The sequence below is a fragment of the Festucalex cinctus genome, chromosome 9 (assembly GCF_051991245.1).
Source record: "Festucalex cinctus isolate MCC-2025b chromosome 9, RoL_Fcin_1.0, whole genome shotgun sequence".
NCBI lineage: Eukaryota > Metazoa > Chordata > Actinopteri > Syngnathiformes > Syngnathidae > Festucalex > Festucalex cinctus.
In genome coordinates this window covers 5,327,337-5,348,196 of record NC_135419.1, presented here as the reverse complement: position 1 = coordinate 5,348,196, position 20,860 = coordinate 5,327,337, and the positions used below count along the sequence as shown (strand labels likewise).

The window sequence follows — 20,860 nt, the reverse complement described above, 5'->3', positions numbered from 1 at the left end:
ACTGAATTTATTTATCTGTCTTGTATATGTGGCTCAAATTCGGTATTAGTCTGACAAAATGGAGATGTTGTTTTTTCCATGGAAGTGGCCAAAATGACCCAATTTGTTTTGTTTGTTTTTTTTGGTTATACTCATGATGGATATGTTTGCCACATTTAATAATTTTAATAAGCTCATTTTTTTTAGGCCCACCCCCACAACTAAATAAATAAACACACCTTTGACATTTTGTAACTTTTGTGACCGTGTTTAAGTATGGTAAAGGTCTTAAAATGAATATTTTGACATGCATGTTAGCATATGTAAGTAATAATGCTAGAATGTCTTTAAAGTGTTTTCAAAGTTATATCATTCACATCCCAAGGTGATTACACTTCACATATCAACTATGTCATCACATACACAACAAAAGCTTTAACATAACAGGGAAAAAAACAAAGGGAGACGCATCACATATGCCTGACTAAGAAACAAAGGGAGTCCCACAGGGCTGAGTTGTAAGTCCACTGCTACTGTTTGAATGTACCTTCACTGAATGTAATTAGATGTGCATTTTAAAGGACTTCATGTCCCTATGATGGGGAGATGACAATAGAGCGGTATAAACTGTCATAGTATTTTATCACAGGGCAAAATATTAGGTACAGTATATCTGCTCATTGCCTTACCTTAGTCGGGTTTGTGTCTACCAAACTTTTTATTAATCTCCTTCTTCTTTGTTTGTTTTCAATCCCAACAAGTTGCTATAATTTATTTAAATAAGGTTTGTTTGCATTATGTTACAAGCAAATAAGTACAACATAAAACATGTCTTTTTACTTTTCCCATAAGCAAACAAAGCAGTAAGGTATGCGTGTGTTCCTGAAGCTAGCGCGAAGTTAGCATGATGTAACTATGGTTCATTTACTTTCCCACCAAGCAAGTCAAATGTTTGAACGTACACTTAGCAAACATCATATTGTAAATTTTGTATGTCCCTCAAGGGACTATATGTTAGATTCTATGTTTCAGTACTTTGTTACAGGTCAAAAACTTTAGATGCACCTGCCCAATATGTTATATTACTGAGAGTAGCTTCTACCAAATAAACCGTGTTATTAACTGCATGATTATAAATGAGCTTGTCATGTGCTCCTGCGACATTAATCACCGGCTCGCTTAGTAGCCTCCCACTATTTAGACTGTCGAACGTGTCATATCTCAAAAGCGAGAGCGCTCTAGTGCGACAAAAGGATAAGCCGCCTCTTACGTCTTAATTTCTATTATCCTACCCTGTTAGGATCAAGAATTGAAAGCATCGCAGATCACTTATTTTGTGTGTAATCTTGCTTTTAACTGCTACATCTGTCCATGTTATGCTTTTCTACTCCGTGTTGACGTACATACATATGGAAAGCTTTGATAAGAGTGTTGCAGTACTTGTCAGACTGTAAATGTGACATCCCTCCACGCACATTTTAGCTTTCTCATGCTGTTTTCTCAAGTAGAGTTGTACAGGTGAGGCGAAGCGACACTGACAAATTATTTACCCTTTGAAAACGCATACCACATCCACACAATCAAAGGTTTCCTGTGTGAATAAATCACAGCTTTTGAGACAATGGGCACCATGGGAAAAAGATGGCGGGAAATTTTCTCCCTTGTGATATGAAAAAAAAAAAGAGAGTCATCTTTGTTAAGCAATTTATGGAGAATAAATCACGCTGCTGGCACAGTCAAAATGTGACGTTTGTTTATGTGTGTGTCTTTTTTTTTTGTTTTCCTTCCAGAGGTTTGCGTGGTGGACTGCGGCCCCCACGGCTCGTGCCTGGGCGGCATGTGTCACTGTGAGGAGGGCTGGGCGGGTGCCGAGTGTGAGCAAAGAGACTGTCACCCGCGCTGCATCGACCACGGGGTGTGTCGCGAGGGCAAGTGCGACTGTCACCAGGGCTGGACGGGTGAACACTGCACCATCGGTGAGTAAGACGTTTCCGCACACACACACACGCAGGCACCTGACAAAAAGCCACAGATTGTGTGGAGGCAACATGGGCAACCTTGGAGCGTGAATGTCAGTGGGTTCAGTGTTGTAAAAAAACAAAAAAAACAAAATCCATCTGCACTCCCCAGCATATATCACACATTAGGTACCCCATCTTGTCAGGACGATGCAGCATAAGTTCCAATTAAAAGCCTCATCCTGAGGGCTGCTTCTAACATATTGACTTTCAATTTTACACTTTGTCAAATTGAATACAGGTGTCATCAAAATTATCATCGTGATCTTTGCATATGCAGAAATGTTTATGATATGAGTTTCTACAGGTGTGCCTCATGTTTTGACACCAGTTTCATACAGAAAAAAAATGACTTCAATCTGCAGATTCTTTAACATAGGGGTGTCAAACTCATATTAGCTCAGGGGCCGCATGGAGGAAAATATATTACTAAGTGAGCCGAATCGGTAAAATAATGGTATATAACTTGAAAACAATTGCCGTCAATTATACGCAGATTTCTTTAGATTTTTGGGCGAGTCCTAAATTACGGAGCTCAACTGTAATCTATTGTTTAAAAAAATAACATGAACGCAAATGAACCGCGGCAACACTTTGCTTGTATGAGTTCCGGATGTGTTAAATCTACCTGTTTTGCATGTATATAGTTCCCAGAATGCATTGTGTGGCGCAGTTCATGAAGTTATAAGGATGTTAATCCTTGTCATGTATTTGTGTTACCAGTAATTGAATTTGTGCCGTATTTAACACGTTTATGAATTAAAAAAAAAAAAATATATATATATATATATATATATATATATATATATTTTTTTTTTTTTTATTTTATTTTATTTTATTTTTTTTTTTTAAGTTGTGTGTAAAATAATTACTTCCATGGCAATTCCATGTACAAGTTACTCATCTGAGGACTGCTTGTGAAATTACAAATTTGTATTTGATTGTGGCTGGCTGATTAATTGGTCCGACATGACGATTTTTTTTTTCCCTACTTTACAAAGTTATCTCGCTGGCCAGATTAGACCCCTTTGCGGGCCTGATCTGGCCCACGGGCCGTATGTTTGACACCCCTGCTTTAAAGTATTTAATGACAGTGTTACAAAATTAAGGCCCTAAATGTTAGTACAAATTAGCTAAAGTTTGTTGCTAACAAGTATGTAAAATATAAAACTAAGTTTCATGTAAGTTCCTGACAAATGATGAAAACGTAGCAAAGATTGGGTCATAGTCCCGACAGATGAATATAGCTAATGTTAATTTATGTTCATAGACGTGTTGTATGACGTAGCTAAAGTTGCTTACGTTTGTAGCAAGTGAGGAAAATGTAGTTTGTTCCATTTACGTGCCGACAAGCAAGTAAAAGGTGGCTTAGGTGTTCATTATGTTACTCGCAAGTGAGTAAAACACAGTTATGGTAAGTTTTAGTAAAATATGTTCCCATAAAATTATCATAACGCAATCAGAGTGCGTTTAATTTTTCTGGAAATTATGTTGAAAGAATTTTAATAAAGTGGTTATGAATTCAAAAATTCAAAGCCTTTTTATTTTAGGAGCGGGTGTTTCTCTCAGTGAAAGAAACTTTGTCGAACGGTTTTTCAGCATCTCACCTTGGACGGCTAAATATTCCTTTCAACCACCTTTTTCCTCTGCTGAAGTGGAACTGTGGAATTAGTGAGTCAAGGGCGGACAGCAAGTCAAGGCCTCTTTGGAATATCACTTTCCATGAAATGGCGGCACTTCAGTTGCCTCTAATGAGGATAATGACATTGGAGGTGCCGCTTCCAACCGTTGACCTGCAGTGTGCTGGCTTGAACCTCGACATGTAGCGTCAAACGCTATATCACCGAGGGGCCACTCGCAGCCCCGATCTCCGTGTTCCTGTGCATTACCTAGGAAACAAAAGATCCAGCAACTCCAGACTGCCGGCAATTAATTATGTATTTACAATCCAGCAAGGCTTCTTCACTGCAGGTGGAGGTGGGCAGACTCCAGATCTCGTAATCCTCCCAGTAAAACTGGTGTAGCTCGATGCTACCAGCTATAACGTGATTTTTGGTAGGCTTTCTACAAAGAATATAGTGTTTCTTAGTGCAAATAGTACATTTTAGCAACATTTGTGAAATAATGAGTAGCCTCTCAAAATGATGACTATATGGGTATGCAGGTGCCTTAAAGGGATACTTGACTCATTGAACAATTTTCAGCAGTTAAAAGTTAATATTTTGTCCAGAGTTAATGTGGTAACTTCATTATTTTTCATGTACAATTAATAGCTTTAAAAAGTAATTTTTCTACTTGCTGTCGACTGATGATGACATCACCTGTGCTGAGGAAGTAGGTAACGTCCAATCATGGCTCACCTGTTTTCTGGGTTTGGTCAGTAAACTGAGCCATGATTGGTCGTTACCTACTTCCTCAGCACAGCTGATGTCATCATCAGTCGACAGCAAGTGGAAAAATGAGCATTTAAAGATATTAATTGTACATGAAAAATAATGACGTTACCAAATAGGGCTGCAGGATATTGGAAAAACATGCGCTATGCGATATACTTGCTTAACATAGCGATATCGATATTATTGCGATGTTTAACATGTACCTAAATAAATTACTTTTTTATTACCTAATGAAAGAAGAACATTTTTCATGTGGCAAAATAAGCAACCTTGATGTAATCTTAGTTAATTAATTGTAATTATGTCTTGATAATTTTCAACTATTGAATGGCGATGCACATTTTAGTTAGCATATGACTGGTCAAATTCATATAAAAAGCATAAAATTCCATATAAAACTTATTGCATGCCTTTGCGATATGCATATTGCAAGGGCCAATATCGCGATATCGATATTTTTTCGATATATTGTGCAGCCCTATTACCAAATTCATTCTGAAATATTTACCTCACCTTTTAAATATTTTCTTTTAAATATTTGTAAAAGCAAAACCTCCTATGTAAAGGCTTTCAACAGTTGTATACACTATATATATATATATATATATATATATATATATATATATATTTGAACTTTTCTTATTTGCCTAACAATTAAACAACAAAATACAACACTATCAACCCTTCACCAAACCTGAACCCTGTAACCAACCGCCTCACACCTTAACACACACCTTTTTGTTGTTTGGCTCTCTCTCTTTTACTCCTTTCTTTACTTAAAAAAGTACATTTCCTTTTGTTCCGTTTACTTAATTCAACTATAAAACAGGTCTAACTAAAATGGCCCGAGCTAAAGTGCAGCTTGATGTGCGTTAGTGGTTGTATTCAATAGACAAGAAGTCTTAAATTGAATCGAAGCAGCCTTTAAGTCTTCAATTTGACTTTCTTAAATGTTCCCTATGCTCCTGTTTCAATTGACATCCACTTTTCTCAGGGCTTTATTTGTCCATAAAGTGCCTTTTAATCTCATTTTTGATTGCTAGAGCTCGCATGGACGACTTCCTCTGCTATTCTTTTTTTTTAAATAACGCTGACCCCGTTATATAAGTATATAGTGCACTGCAGTTTGAGGTGCTTTCAACTCATAGCCACCGTCAAAGCTGAATTGGCGTCGGAAGAAGTGACTCGGGTATTCTGCTTAATGGCTCAGCATGGATCTGCTTTGAGCCCACTGGTGTTTGAACGCGACAAGGCAAACAAAGAGGTTCAAATATCAAGAGAAGCTGTGTTTTCCTTTGTGCTAGCCCATTAGCGCCAAGCCAAAGCAGACGGAGAATGTTCATAATGAATATTTTAGCAACCGTTTTTAGACTGAGTCGTTTAGGCGGTGATTCGTACGGCCGCTAATGGCCGGCATCTGGGATTCTTCTTCTTAATCACTCGCCGCTTTAATTAACAGCTCACAATTTTGTCCAACGCTGAACTCACACGCGTGATAACTCAAAAACGATGGCTCGTCTTCATCTGTGGATCCTTTCTTGTGCTTTTTAAATCTGTTTATTTCTGTCTTGTCTTGTTGCCTAACTTCAATTTACGTTATGTCCACATGAACATTGCTATTCTTTTTTTTTGGCCTTTTTTTTGGGTGAGTTATTTGCTTATAAGTTATCATAATGCCAATTCCACTTCACAAATTTATTTGTACTAAAAGTAATGTTATTGGGAAAATCCATCGAAAATGCATGGCAATTGAACAATACTGCCACCCAGTGTCTCTTAGCTTCGTGGGCATTTTGGTCGATCAAAGTTGAGCAATTGTATCATTTTTTTAAGGGAAATTTTCATGTCTTTCTTCTATTTTATAATGAACTATAATGTATATATATATTTTAAGTTTTAAATACAAGAATGTTTTTTTGTTTTTGTTTTTTTCTTTACTCTATTTTTTTAAGGTATGCAGAAAAGGAGAAAGCGTTTGTTTTTGTTTTTACCATTATAATGTGATATGTATGAAGCAGTGGCAATCATCAAATAGTGGTGCAGATTTTCGGGGGTTCGCAAGCATCCTCGGGGGTGCGCGACATAAAGGGTAAATATGAGCTCTATAAAAATTCATCAAAAACAGGCTTTTTTGACATTTCTATTTTTCGGGTATGCATATTTTGGTAGGAGCGCATTCTCTTTGGGGATGGATGAGATATGTTGAATATGAGTATTTTCGCAATGAAAATTCATTAAAAACTGGCTTTTTGGAAATGTAGGAGGATTAAGGTGCCACCTGTTCATTTGCCATGCACTTAACAACCAGCAAATATATTTCCATGAGGACCAACAAGATTTTTTTTCCCCAATAATTTTTTTTATCGTAAATGTTGTTTTTAAAAATGTAAAACGTTTTGTGGCCTACATGCAGTTGAAAATGTACGCATTGAATTTATTTCAATAATCAAGAGAATCTTTGCTCATGTGGACATGGTCTTACAATAATTGTCTTTTTCTATGTTCCTATCTTACTTCCTCTTTGTCTTCCTCTGATCTGCTCTTGGCGTCCATGTAAAGCCCTGGATTCCAGAGTGTCAGGTAAAAGAAAAACAAAACAAAACAAAACAACACACTCTTTGCTTGAGAATAACCTCATCATGCAGATTGTTCCGATCCACCTTTATTTTGCCTCTAACATATCGAATACTTCCCGCCACTCATGTTTCGTGTTGGCTTTCCGGCTCCACTGAAATTGGGATTTTTTTTTTTTTTCAACAAAAATAATTGATTTGGAACCCACAGATGTATTTATGGGAGTTCAGGTATGCTTTGGTTTGCTTTGCTTTGGAGTCCTAATCATAACCCTTTTCCATCACACTTAGTACCCTCAAGCTCTGACCCTAACCATACACCCTAACCCAAACTAACCCCTCTAATTCATCTAATCTACTAGTACTAAACCCCTAACCCTAACCTAAGATGTCCTCTTAATCTAACCCTAATACCACCTCCCAAACCTACCTTCCACGTAACTCCAACCCTGCTTAAAAATACAATCCATTTTCAAAATGGCTATCCTCATTAGGGCCGCAGATGTGCTGGAGCATGTCTCAAGCTGACTTTCGGCAAAGGTGGCTGATACCACGGACTGGTCACCCAATTGCAGGGCACATATAGACAAAGAATATATACTCACATTCTCACAAACTCACATTTGTTTTGGGAACGTGGAAGGAATCCAGTGTGTCTGGATAAAACCTATGCAAGCATGGGGAGAACATGAAACGCTACATGGGAAGGTTGGACCCTGGATTCAAACCCCCAAACTCAGAACTGTGATGCGGATGTGCTGACCAAGCCCTAGTCTTAAAAGCTCACATTTTCTACAATGATGGCCTTAAATATTCAAAAACAACACTTCATCCTCAAATCTACTTTCGTCCATGAATCTGTGTCGCCCTTATTTTTAACACAAACCCTTGACCCATCTGTCAATACTCTGTATAGCTAGTCCACATGAAGGGTTTTTCATACCACACATAGCAAAGCGCAGTTCGTAGTTAACAAACCAATTTATTGTGTATGTGCACTCGCACTCGTGGCTGCCTGGCAGTGTCGCATTGATTGAAAACATTTGGGCGCAGTGCCTCCTTGACATCAGATGGCGTACACAATAGGAGAGATGATGGTGGAGTGATTTGTGAGTGAAAAGAGCATTTTGGCGGTGTTGTAGGCTACAGTGAATAAAGCATGGTCAAACTTGAAGATATCTGAAGTACGCCTCGAAGCAGTCTCCAAATAGCTGCAACTCACGGATGAACCTGAACTCTACCTTCATCATTTGATGAGCCCATTTCTTGTCGGTTCCTCCACCTCCTCTCTAAAAGTAAGTTTCATCCTAAAGGGGATACATCAATATTGCCGAACTGCAACCTACTTCATGTCTAAACAAGAGGAAAAAGCACCGGGCTACTTCCTGTTCGCTATTTTAGCACGCTTGAGCCCGGTTGTGTGAAAGCCATATTACTGTTGTGGGTGAGCGAGAGCATAGGCCAACAGTTTTTTGGGGCAAGAGGCCTGCAGGTGCACCCTGAACTGGTCGCCAGCAAATCACAGGACACAAATTTTAACCTGAGTCCTTATCCCTTAATCCTAATCCCGAATCTTAATCCCTTTCCTAACCTAACAACCCTAACCCTAACCACCCATCCTTTAATCTGCCTAATCCTCATCCCAAATGCAATCCCTAACCTTAACCCAAACATCCCATGCCTAATTCTGTGACCCGTATGCTTGACTCCTATTGGCTCAACCCTGCTTATTGTTGACTATAGCAATCCTTATTTTGCTTTAACATACAGCTCCTACGGTTAGCGTCGGCCTTCTGGCTCCACCGAGAATACGAGCGTTGGTGGGCGGGGATTTTATACATGCGCCGATCTACTGTCAAATTATAAGAACATGTTTTTTTTGTCAGCCTTAGCTAAGTCACTTCTGTTCCCTTTTTTCCTAAATGTTTCCCTCTCCTGGGTTGTGTAATAGGAGCGGTCAAGATAGGATATAAAGGTAAACTGAACCCTCCCCAGGGAGATTGTTACAAACGATCACCTCCCACCTCCCTCTCTGCTCTTTGTCTCCCCCCTAGCACGACGTTGATACACCTGTTCTATGTCCGAGTCGACCATGATGTTTTCCCCCTCCCCGTTTTTCCTTCTGATATGTCCCGTCATTCCCTGTCCGTCTTGAACGCAGTAGACTCCACGGTCCCCTCGTCCCCCTTTCCTTGTCTTACCCAAGTGGAGCTGCTGTGGTTTGTTTGGGCCTTGTGGAGGCCAGTGCTCTGTCCTTCTCTGTACATGTAGACGCTCAGGATGCCGACGCTTCCCTCTCTCCCTTCCCCTTTATTATGATTCTTATTTGACATTAAAGGCTTCCTTGTCCCCCGTCACTGTGGCTGTCACTTCACATGAGCATTCAGTCCAAAATGCAGGCAGCTGCTTTCCAGTATTGATACAAATGTCAAGAAAAAAATAAAATAAATAAACGTTCCCACGCAGTTCATCTGCATTTATATACATGGGTCAGTCGGATGCAATACAAGGGCCGTGTCAAAAGATGCCTTTCTATGTATTTATTTATTTTAAACACGGGTTACCGTTTGCATTCAAATTTTGCTTGACACTATCTATCTATCTATCTATCTATCTATCTATCTATCTATCTATCTATCTGCACATTTATATATTAAACCATAGAATATAATGAGGTTGGGTGTTGTCTTCGGGGAGAGTATGAAATTGTATTTTTCCTCCCCAATCAAAACTCCAGTATTATTAGATTTTTATTGTTCCAGCTCTTGTATTGGATCTCATTAGAGTGTGCAGTGTTTGGCTGTAGCCACACTGCGGTGCGCAGTTTGACCCACGGGAACCTCATTCCAGGATCAACATTAGCACCTTTATAGACCACCTGAAAGCTCCAACACGGGTCCTGGTCCTGCCCTAATTAAGAGTCACCGAGACACTTTTATCACACCGACGCGCTCATGTGAATCGACAGAACCTATACACACATCCCGAGTCCTGTCAGACGTCTTCTGCACTCTGTGTTCGCTCCTCTGCCTACTGTCTGCTCTCTAAACCCCTTTTCCCACCCAACTCACTCGTGCTGGTGCGTGACATTGCTACATGATGTGTTGACAGACGGCTGCCCGGGCTTGTGCAACAACAACGGGCGCTGCGTCCTGGATCAAAACGTCTGGCATTGCATCTGCCAGTCGGGATGGCGCGGCCTGGGATGCGACGTCGCGACCGAGACGCTCTGCTCAGACGGCAAGGACAACGAGGGAGGTAGGGAGCTTAACCGGTTCAAGCCGGCCGCCTAAAGCCGGTTTTGGCCTGGCGTGTATGGTACAGATGAGGAATGGTTGAATGAATTTGCTAATGTAATAGCAGAAGCCCCTTTCACACTGACAAATTCCATCAATTTGCCACACCAGAGGCAAAAAGTAAATAATGCAAAATAAATATAAACAATATGCATTAAAACCGTAAAAAAATCATTTAAACATTGTAAAAAAATTTTTTTTTTAAAAAGTCAACAAGTTAAAACCCCCCAAAAATCAAAGTCAAAAGCCAGTGAGAATGAAACTACGTCAAAAAAGACAATAAGGAATCAAGAACAAGACAGAAATAAATTCACAAAAGTGGGGGGAAAAAAACAGTTAAAAGAACACAAAAACCAAGACAAAATAAACACTTTGAATGAATGAATGAATGAATAAATGATCCATCGATCCATTTTCTTCACCGCTTGCTCCTCACAATGGTCGCGTGGGGTGCTGGAGCCTATCTCAGCTGGCTTCGGGCACTAGGGGGGGGGTACAACCTGAAATGGTTGCCAGCCAATCGCAAGATGAATGAATGAATGACGTCAAAATACACTGAAAATTGTAAACGAATAAATAAATGCATAACAAAATAAAGCAGTCCCCCAAAAACTGTTTATTATTATTATTATTGTTATTATTATTATTACTATTATTATTATTATTATTATTATTAAAGTCTAAAACTAAAAAAAACCCAAGGCAAAACCAAGTCAGGAACAAGACTCAATTTAAAAAATAATAATAATAATAATAATAATAAAAATTAAAAAAACTAACAAAATGAACCATTAAAACTTAAGTCAAAACAGTAGTCATTAAAAGGTGCAAAAAAATAAATAAAATGGAAGAAAAAAAATAAAATCAGAATTAGTCAAATATCAATTCACAAATGCACGGAAAAAAAAGGTTAAATACCAGGTTAATAAAAAAAAAATCAAAGTATAAAAACAAATAACCAGAAGTTGAAAAACAGCAGTCAGGTGCCCAAATACTTTTTAAATGGTCCCTCACATGGTGGCCTGTTTAACATGTTTGGTGGTCACATCGGGTGATTGTTAAATAATTCAATCCGCGCTGTCACTTTAATGATGCCCGGTTCATATGAGAGGTCACCAGAGCACCAGAGCTTGACACATAACGGAGACGCTATCCCGCTTTCCTCTCTTCCCAGTTGCCTTAGCTGACCACTGTAGCGACTGAGATGTGATTTGACGTTGAGGCAGGTATAAAAAAAAAACTACTCTGGACGAGCTGTCAACTGTAATCGTTGATAATTTGACACTAGCTTACACATATTAAAAACAACTACGAAAAAATGTGCACCGATAGATGATATCTTTGAAACTGGTTTCCACTTCACAGCGTTGACATCAAGACTGGCATGCAGAAGAAAAACGCTTTGGAAAAGTTGTCCACTTGTAGTGACTGATAGAAGAAAAGACACTTCAAACAGCTTTACAATGTAGTGATTGAAGCACAACTTTGACATCCAGACCATTTCATCCATCGGGTCTAGACCAAAAACAACTTTTGATTACCTCTCCGGGCCACTGGTGTCACTTATAGACTGAAACAATTTTTGAATAGCTGTTCAATGTAGTGATTGATAAGAAGGAAACGACTTCAAATAGTTGTTGATTGTATTGATTGGTGCGCAAGACTTTGAGATCCAAGTTTGCGGAAAAGGAAAGCTGTTTTCAAATAGATGTAACTTTTCACTCAAGTGCCCGATGCGCAATTTGACAACGACACCAAGGCTAACGCATCCTTCCTTCCTGGTTTCCCAGATGGTCTGGTGGACTGCATGGACCCGGACTGCTGCGCTCAGATCTCCTGTCAGGGTCAGACGTACTGTAAAGGCTCGCTGGACCCGGCCGCCGCCGCCACGCAGGGCCAGAACACGGCCGGCCAGCCCGCCTCCAGGAGCTTCTATGAGCGTGTGTCCTTCCTGATGGGGTCCAGCGGGAGTCACGTGGTAACAGGGGAGAACCCCTTCAACAGCAGGTAAGCAGTATTTGCAAAGCCACTCCGTAATGTTGGTGTCATCAGGCTCGGTGATAAGTGTGCTTAGAATAGCTTATACACTGTCACAACCCTTGTTTTGTTTTTATTGTGTCTTGTGTTGTTGTGAGTCGCTCAGCAGTGTTAAAAACAATCAGATGTGACAGGATCATGTCATCTTCCGTATTTGGTAAATGGAAGAAAGAAAGAAGGCAGTTGCAGTGGCAGGCAGCTGACAAATAAGAGACAGCATAAAGAGTCCTAGCAATGGTTGTGCTTTCGTATCAGGGAAAGGGTGACTCTGCAAAACACAGCAAAAAAACCAACAAACAAGAAAAAATAAACACAACAGCATATTTAGTTATTTGTGTTTGTGTTGTACATGAAAGTGTCACCGTACATAACTCATATAACACATTTTTATTAAAAAAAAAAAAAAAAGAGAGAGAGAGAGAGAAAGAGAGAGAGAGTGAAAAAATGCCAATCATATTTTCTCCTGGTCTTGACACACCATAGATAATAGGGTTAACATTAACAACCCTGCCAATTTTGAAAGATGAAAACAAATATTTCTGTACCGTATTTTCCTCACTATAAGGCGCACCTAAAAAGCCTTCAATTTTTTCAAAAGCTGACCATGCGCCTTATAATCCAGTGCGCCTTATATATGAATCAATATTGAGCCGAAACAGGTCTCGCTGTCAAGACGCTATCGGTGACCCTGCGCGATCGGTGACGCGCATGCGCAGAAGATCCCGCCATCTTGGATCGCTAACTAATAATACTAATACTTTACCTCAGAGAAAATAACAAAACAGCTGTTTATTCATTTTGGGAGTGAATGAAGTTGTCAGAAAGCTGGTTTGTAATCTATTAATAAAGTTTGACTGACCTATCTTACTGTTTTGTTGACATTCCCCTTAGCGCAGCACCATCTAATGGATGCATAACGTAACCCCAGCCTCTACTGTAGCACCTTATATATGGAAAAAGTTTTAAAATATGTAATTGATTGAAGGTGCGCTTTATAATGCGGTGCACCTTATAGTGCGCAAAATACGGTATGAAAAATGTGGCTTAAAATCATGAAAACTCAAACCATTCTTTCAGCTCTGAAACGCTGTGAAATGTGTCATATACATCATGGTAGGCCTACTATGTTATTATATTTTTAGACGAAAACTGACGAACCTATCAGATGATAAACAACCGACAAATGAATTTGTGCCCTCTAGCTACAACTTTAAAAAAGGGCAGCTGTGTTTGATTTTACGCCATTACGATGACAAACAATCCTCTAAATCACATTTGTTGCACTGTTACAATTTGGTTTTCCCTTTAAAGATATTTTAAGCTTCTCTTCTAACAAGATCAAGTTTGTGTCTGCTTTTTGTTATTGTACTTTATTTGGGACTCAAAAAAGGAAGACTTATTAGTCAGACCTTAATACAATGCATTTTTGATTGTTGTATAAGTGTTAGCCTATTGCCAGATCTGGCACCAGACCTCAGTCCAAAGGGTTCTGCATATTAAATGCATGGGGCTGCCTCATTTATTAGCCTACAATGCATATTTTCCTATCCTGTTCATTCAGCATTGACACACTTGACCATCACGTTATTCAACATAACCAACAGTAAATATGACCAACTATGGACTACACCAGTCTTCATAATTTAAAGCAATAAATTCAATAGATCAAGAAAGACATCAAAATCCACTAAACATTTTTGATCCACTTGTACATTCAAAAATCAAATGCATATCGAAGAAGGGTTTCCTAACTATTTCCTGAAAACATTGTTTTGTTTTCACCACATCATTTTGCCCACTTACTTGGAGCTAAATGCCAAAGCCAGAAAGCAAAAAAAAAAAATAATCAACATAAGCCACTAGCAAGTTAGCCTTGTAGCTATTATTATTACTTGTTTATTGCCACATTAAATCAACTTTCATCATGGCTCAAATCTAAATTCAAAAGCCAGAAGGCTAACATGCTGTATTAACCACACGGCTTTTATTTAGTTTATCTTCCACAATGTTTTACACAAGAGCTAAAGCTAAGGACAGGCTAACACAGTCATTCAACAATGCTAACAAGATGATAGTACACTGTTTACCGCCACATTAAATCGTTTTGCCCAATTGCTCGGAGCTAAATGCTAAAGCCAGAAGGCTTAAAGATGAAGCTTTTAATGAATAAATGCAGCATTGCAGTGTTGTGATACAGTGACATTTAATTAACTGTATGCTCAACTTCTAACACGGCGGGCTTTTCTTTCAGCCGTGAGAAAGCGAAAAGAGAATCGAATGAATATTTTGAGCACAAGGACTAATGCTGCTGCTAGACACCAACATGACAGTAAGCTGAAGACAATGAGGATAAGGATTACCGCCATGCTAGGGTCTGTGTTATTGCCGGCTTCTATATTTCCAGTAAAGCGAGCTATTTACATAAGGATTACTTGAAACCGTCGCAGGGAATATTCCCTCAGCGCGGTTGGAAATCACGTTTGTCTCTCTTCCGACCACATCAAAATAAACGTGCCCGGGAGTTGGCTAATGTAGCTAAATTTGCTATTTACTTTAAATTGAACAAACATTTGCACTAATACAATAAACTGGTGAATCTATGAGTCTGTAACTGTGTTTCCATCTGAGAGCACTAAGGCTCAATATATATATATATGTATAATTTTTTTTAAATTTGTTTCGCATGATAAGGGGAAATTTATCATGGAAAGTTGTAACATATAAACAAATATAAAAAATAAGATCCTACAGTCAAAAGATAACATACAAAATAATAAAGAGTGGAAAATAAAATAATTACACAAATAACACACACATTGACACACATTGAAATAAAGTGATATCAACATCGATACATGAAAAACATAATAAAATGCAACGAGACTAAATTCAAAAAGAAGATGAATTAAAATAATAAAATGCAGTAACACTAAAATAAAAATATAATTGCAATTAACAAATGCAAACAGTAGAAAAAATAAAATGAAATTTAAAAAAATATATAAACAATATAAAGCGAATAATCTTCCTTTTCTTGAATATTAAGCATCTTTAAGCATACACGCATTTAACAGCGCACTCATTTCAGCGCGTCAGCAGCTGTCGCTGGCTTTATTTGAACTTATATCATTTGTCTTGCGTACTAAAGACAAATAGACATGCTTGGAAAGAAGCAGCGCCAAGCTCTTAAGTGTCCCCATTGCCTGAGCTTGGCTAAATAGAGGATGCACACGTTAACACTGCTGTTGATCAAGCTGCGTCTGCTACATAATGACCTGGAGATAACATGTCTTTCCCCACTTCTTCTCCTCCCTGTGATGAATGCAAGAGGGAGCCTGTTTCCGATTCCTCTCCACGCTCGAGAGGCGGCGAATAAATTAAACGCAGCGGAAACATAAGAAAAAAAAAAATACAGCAGCGATGTTAAGTCATGCGGAAGTTCACCTGAAGGCACCGCCCTTGTCTTTGATAGATTTTTATTCACACGTCTGTCAAGTTTATGCAGCAAAGTGCCTGAATATTTTTTGGGAAAAAGAAAAAAATCATTTTCAGGCCGGTGAAAGTGTAGTACAGTGTCGAGCCAGCACAAATCAGCTTGCCTGAAGGGCGAATCAGCCAGTTAGTGAGTCATGCTGCTTCTTGTTAGGCAACCTGCTAAAAAGTAAAAAATAAATAAATAAATAAACAAAAGAAGAAAAAAGATCTTTCACACACCACAATGAATGAATGAATGAATGAATGAATGAATGGCTTTATTTCAAACGTATAAAATGAAAAAGGAAAAACACTTAAGAAAAAAAAAGATGCTTGTTTAAAAAAAAGAAAGCATTTTCTTTGTAATGAGACATGGTATACCAACATAACCACAAGTACAAAAGTCACAATATTCACTGTGTGTGTGATGTTAAATTACATCAAATAAGTCTAAAAAAATAAAATTCTAAATATTACAAGAGATATGTAAAATGACATGAAGAAAGAAAAGTCAAAATAACATGGAAACAATAGCACTAAAATTCGTAATAGGCCTACTGTGAGAGAAAAGTCAGATATTTATAGAATTGATTGTAATATGTGAAAAAAAGCATCATTTTATATAATAGAATAATGTGAAACTACTATGAAAAAAAAGTATAATTTTATGAGAAAAGAAATGCAATATTTGCATATATTTGGTGGATGAACGGCGTATGCCAAATTGTATTTATCGACAAATTGAGAATTCCGAACATACGGACATTTCTTTTATTTCCACAATGTAATGCTTCATTTCTAAAGTGTATTGTATTCCTTTTGCCTGTGACTAGCATACAAACCAGGCATGTTGTTTTAATAGTCAAACAAGATTTTTTCACATTTTCAAATCAAAATAATCCTAAACATATCAAATTAGAATAATCCAAAGTCCAATGCATTTCAATGAGCGGCGAGCATCGCTTCACCGAGGAAAAATGCTGCATTCTAGGAAAGTGGGAAATCAGATTTATCCCATTTGGATTGTGTCGGTTCCGCGCTCAAAGCGTTTGAGGCAAATGTAAATAATAAGTCATATGTCTTTGGAATGACGTTAACCGGAACAACAAACAGTTTATCAGAATCAGCCATCTTTATTTGCCTCAAACGCTGTGAGTGCGAAATTGGACACTGCGAGTGGGATCAATCCGACCTCAAACGCAACATAAGACCGCCATTTTGACTTGTGACGTAATTATGGAATTGTCAATACAAAATGCAACTTTATTATCACGACATATGTGTTTTTCTTGTAATTGTCTGTTTCTCTTCTGTCACTTGACACAATAACTGCTGCTGCTGCTGCTGCTCATTCAACCATTTGTGTGTGCGTGTGTGCTCCCCCCCTCCTCACACAGCCTGGCATCAGTCATCCGTGGTCAGGTCCTCACCGGAGACGGAACGCCGCTGATCGGAGTCAACGTGTCATTCCCGCGCTACCCTGAATACGGCTACACCATCACCAGACAGGACGGCATGTAAGCGCAATCAACCGGCGACAACCTTTCGCCTCGTGTCCATGTTTATACTCAGCGGCGGGGCGGGGGGGCGATGGGAGTTGCGGGGAGGTGGGGGGTTGGGGGTTGGAATTGCGTGGAGTCGTCCTGGCGCGCATCCCGAAAATCACAACAAATGGGGAGCGAGGCGCCAACAATTGCTGATGCAAATGTCACGGCGGCGGAGAGCGTGTTGTTGGAGCGGCCTGTTTAAAATGCATTGCTTCGGCGAGGCTACAATCAATCTACCCGCAGTGTCGTTAAACACGTCGCGTTACGCTCTGACCTTCCGCCGTTGTTGTCGCACGCATAATGACAGCGCAAGCGACGCACACTCCTGCGCGCTCCCCGGCCACTTCATTAAGTACACCTCCTGCAGAATTTAAGATGAGAGCAGCCATGGATGGGCATTTGTGCTCCATTTTTACGGTGGATCTTTTCGAAATGGTTATTTGACGATTTGATGATTATATTTTGCTAGTCGTCCAGCTAGTCTAAGCTAACTGCTTCCTGCTGGGGTTGATTTGAGTAAATTCCATAATTACGATCAACATGAAATTGTGTGGACATATCAATAATAGCGGAAGACATGAAAAAATCCATTTCAGTTCAAAGCAGCCATTTTAGGCAAATTCCAGGGCTCACAAACTCCAACTAATCAATTAGCCCAAACGAGCCCCAATCAGAAGCAGGTTTCTGAGACAGATGGGCGATGTAATTGCCAAGATTTTTTTGTCCACACCGCCTAATGTGGATTGAGTGTGGCTTCAAAGTTTCATTATCATTTTGAGGATTCTTGGAAATCTCGAAAAAAAAAAAAAAAAAAAAAAAATGCCCCTGACACCAATTTCACTGATCAACCCAAAATTGACCTTGGATCTTAATTATCTAACTTAGTAAGACATTTTGGACAAATGTACGCATCCAGGCGTTTGGCGAAGAAGGCCCTCTTCTGTTCTATGTGCCCCAAGCAAGATCCGAAACCACAAACCTTCTTGGGATAAATCTAGTGGGAAGTCTTACCAGACGGCTCGGAAGATATTAACAGCTCTTCCATTTTTTTCGGAATTTGACCTAATGCTTTTTTCCATAGCATGCACAAGCCTGCAAAATTAAACCAATGGCAAAAACCCTACACACACGCCAAACAAAAAGTAATAATATTATGATTTGCACCACTCTATTCCCTCCGAGCATCCTTCATATGGTCTTATCATTCCCTGAATCCAATTCATTACTGTTGTTTGACCAGGCATGATGGTTCGAAAAGAAAAAAAAAAAGACACTTTTTCACTATTTGCAGTCTTTAGTCTAGTGAGTTTTCTGGCTTTAATTAGCTCGACATTACTCGGAGGAGAAGTTACTGGTTTGGAAATGAAGGACTTTGAAGTGCTTCTTTTGAGTGTGTGCGTGCGCGTGTATATATGCTACATCCCGGAGGGGCGTCTGTGTGAACGCGTGTGCGTGTGGTGACATTGCATGACTTCAGACGCGCACATATGCCAAGTGCCAAGCTGTGCAGCTGACCTAAAACAGCTTCACTTTTTGCCACTGCTTTCCACTTTGGCCAAGAGGGAGATGGGGGTTGGGGGGGGGGGCTTCACAGCTGCAAGATTACACACAGACACACACACACACAACCCTCTCACCCCCGTCCGCCATCCTGTTGGTTGACCAAGTGTGATCATCCACAAGCATTTATCACGCTCCTTGTCAGGCGACTTACAGGGTGGAATATCTGAAGAGTTGTGCTAATCCTCATCCCCCTCACGCCCCCCCTCCACATTCTATCCATCAAACAGTTGCGAACCATGAGGTGAAAACAATCTTTTTGCTGCGAATGACTTCTCCTCTTTGAGCCAGTCACAAAGAGGCACAGAATAGCATTACTCGTCACAATTAATGTCAATTTGTATATTAAGGTGATAGCAAAAGTACAAAATGGATACTTTCAACTAAAATGGCCAACTTCCTGTTCAGAAACTTTTTCGTGGATCCTGATAAGTCAGACATGTATCATCAATAAAGTCAACTCTAAGTCCAAGTCTAAGTCTGATACTGTAGTGATGGGAAAATGAAGCTTCATGAAGCACTTGCAATATTTTCTTACTCCTTGAAATGCCGCTTTTGGTTTAAAAATAAAGGCTAGTGCAATGGAAATTGATTACATTTCCCCTCCATCTTTAAAGGGATGCTTGACTCTTTTAACCATTTTCAGCAGTAAAAAGTTAATATTTTGTCCAGAATTCATTTGATAATTTCATTATTTTTCATGTACAATTAATACCTTTAAAAATTAAATATCCCACTTGCTGTCGACTGAAGATGACATCACTTGTGCTGTGGAAGTAGGTAACGGCCAATCATGGCTCAGTTTGCTGACCAAACCCAGAAAACAGGTGAGCCATGATTGGTCGTTAACTTCTTCAGCACAGGTGATGTCAACTTCAGTCGACAACAAGTGACAACATTAGTTTTTAAAGGTATTAATTGTTCATGAAAAATGACGTTATCACATTATTATAGACAAAATATTTTTTTACTGCTGAAAATGGCTCAATGAGTCAAGTTTAAGCCAAGTGTCATAAGAGGAGTCCAAAAATATCAAGTGCTTCATGAAGCTTCATCACTACATGATAGTTTTCAGTTGATTGTTGAAAGTGCTGTTGGGGGATGATTGGAAAATCTGTCTGGAAAATCAGCTTCCGATTGGGATTCGATTTGAGAGAATTCACATGAAGGAATTTGTCAAAGTACGAGACTTGATGGTATTCACTCAAAATGGTTGCTTCAAACCAAAATGGCCGAATTCCTGTTGTATTTCATGCATCGTTTCCCAATACTTTTTCCTTTTATTATAGACACCCAAGTTTGCATTGCACCGCTCATTAAACTTATTAGGGCTCCCTAGAGGAAATTGATCAAACCTGCTGGAATTCACCCAAAATGGTTGTCTCAAATCAAAATGGCTGGCTTCCTGTCCAATTTTCTGATTAGGTTCTTGAGACTTTCAAATATCTATTACGATACACATGTTCATCCAAGTTCCCATTGATCGGTGAAACTGGTATCGGACACCTTTTTTTTTTTTTTTTAAGAACTTTAAGAACTAAATCCTGATCATTATCAGGATTTGACATGATTATCGTCCCTAATGAAGTGTCCACGAATTGGGTCCAGGTTTGACCTGCTGGCTAACGGCGGTGCGTCGCTGACCCTGACGTACGAACGAGAACCGTTTCCGACTTTACGCCGCACCGTGTGGATCCCCTGGAACGTCTTTCACGTGATGGACACGGTCGTGATGCGGCGCGAGGAGAACAACGACATCCCCGGCTGCTACCTGACGGGCCTGAGCCGGCCCGAGCCGCTCGTCCTGGCCACGCCACTTTCCACCTTGTACAAGACGTCACCCGAGGACAGCCCGGTCATCCCCGAGACGCAGGTGAGAAATAGATTAGAGCTTGTGGTCAGACATGTGACATTCATCAGGGTCTCATTTTTAAGGATTTTTTTAGTGATGAGAAAATGAAGCTTCATGAAGCACTTGCA

At 39.4% G+C, this 20,860-nt stretch overlaps 1 protein-coding gene across 9 annotated transcripts in view; it reads left to right on the top strand.

Annotated features, from left to right (window-relative positions):
• The window catches only part of LOC144026151 (teneurin-3), a 212,685-nt gene that overhangs the window by 150,123 nt on the left and 41,702 nt on the right, over window positions 1-20,860 (top strand). For 5 of the 9 annotated variants that reach the window (XM_077532721.1, XM_077532716.1, XM_077532713.1 and 2 more), the window contains 7 exons: window positions 1,770-1,955; window positions 6,953-6,973; window positions 8,918-8,941; window positions 10,078-10,224; window positions 12,053-12,269; window positions 17,171-17,290; window positions 20,489-20,753. In XM_077532721.1, coding sequence (XP_077388847.1) covers window positions 1,770-1,955; window positions 6,953-6,973; window positions 8,918-8,941; window positions 10,078-10,224; window positions 12,053-12,269; window positions 17,171-17,290; window positions 20,489-20,753 — 980 coding nt within the window. The remainder of the gene's footprint in view (window positions 1-1,769; window positions 1,956-6,952; window positions 6,974-8,917; window positions 8,942-10,077; window positions 10,225-12,052; window positions 12,270-17,170; window positions 17,291-20,488; window positions 20,754-20,860) is intronic. The other 4 variants (XM_077532720.1, XM_077532718.1, XM_077532715.1 and 1 more) reach the window with 3 other exon arrangements.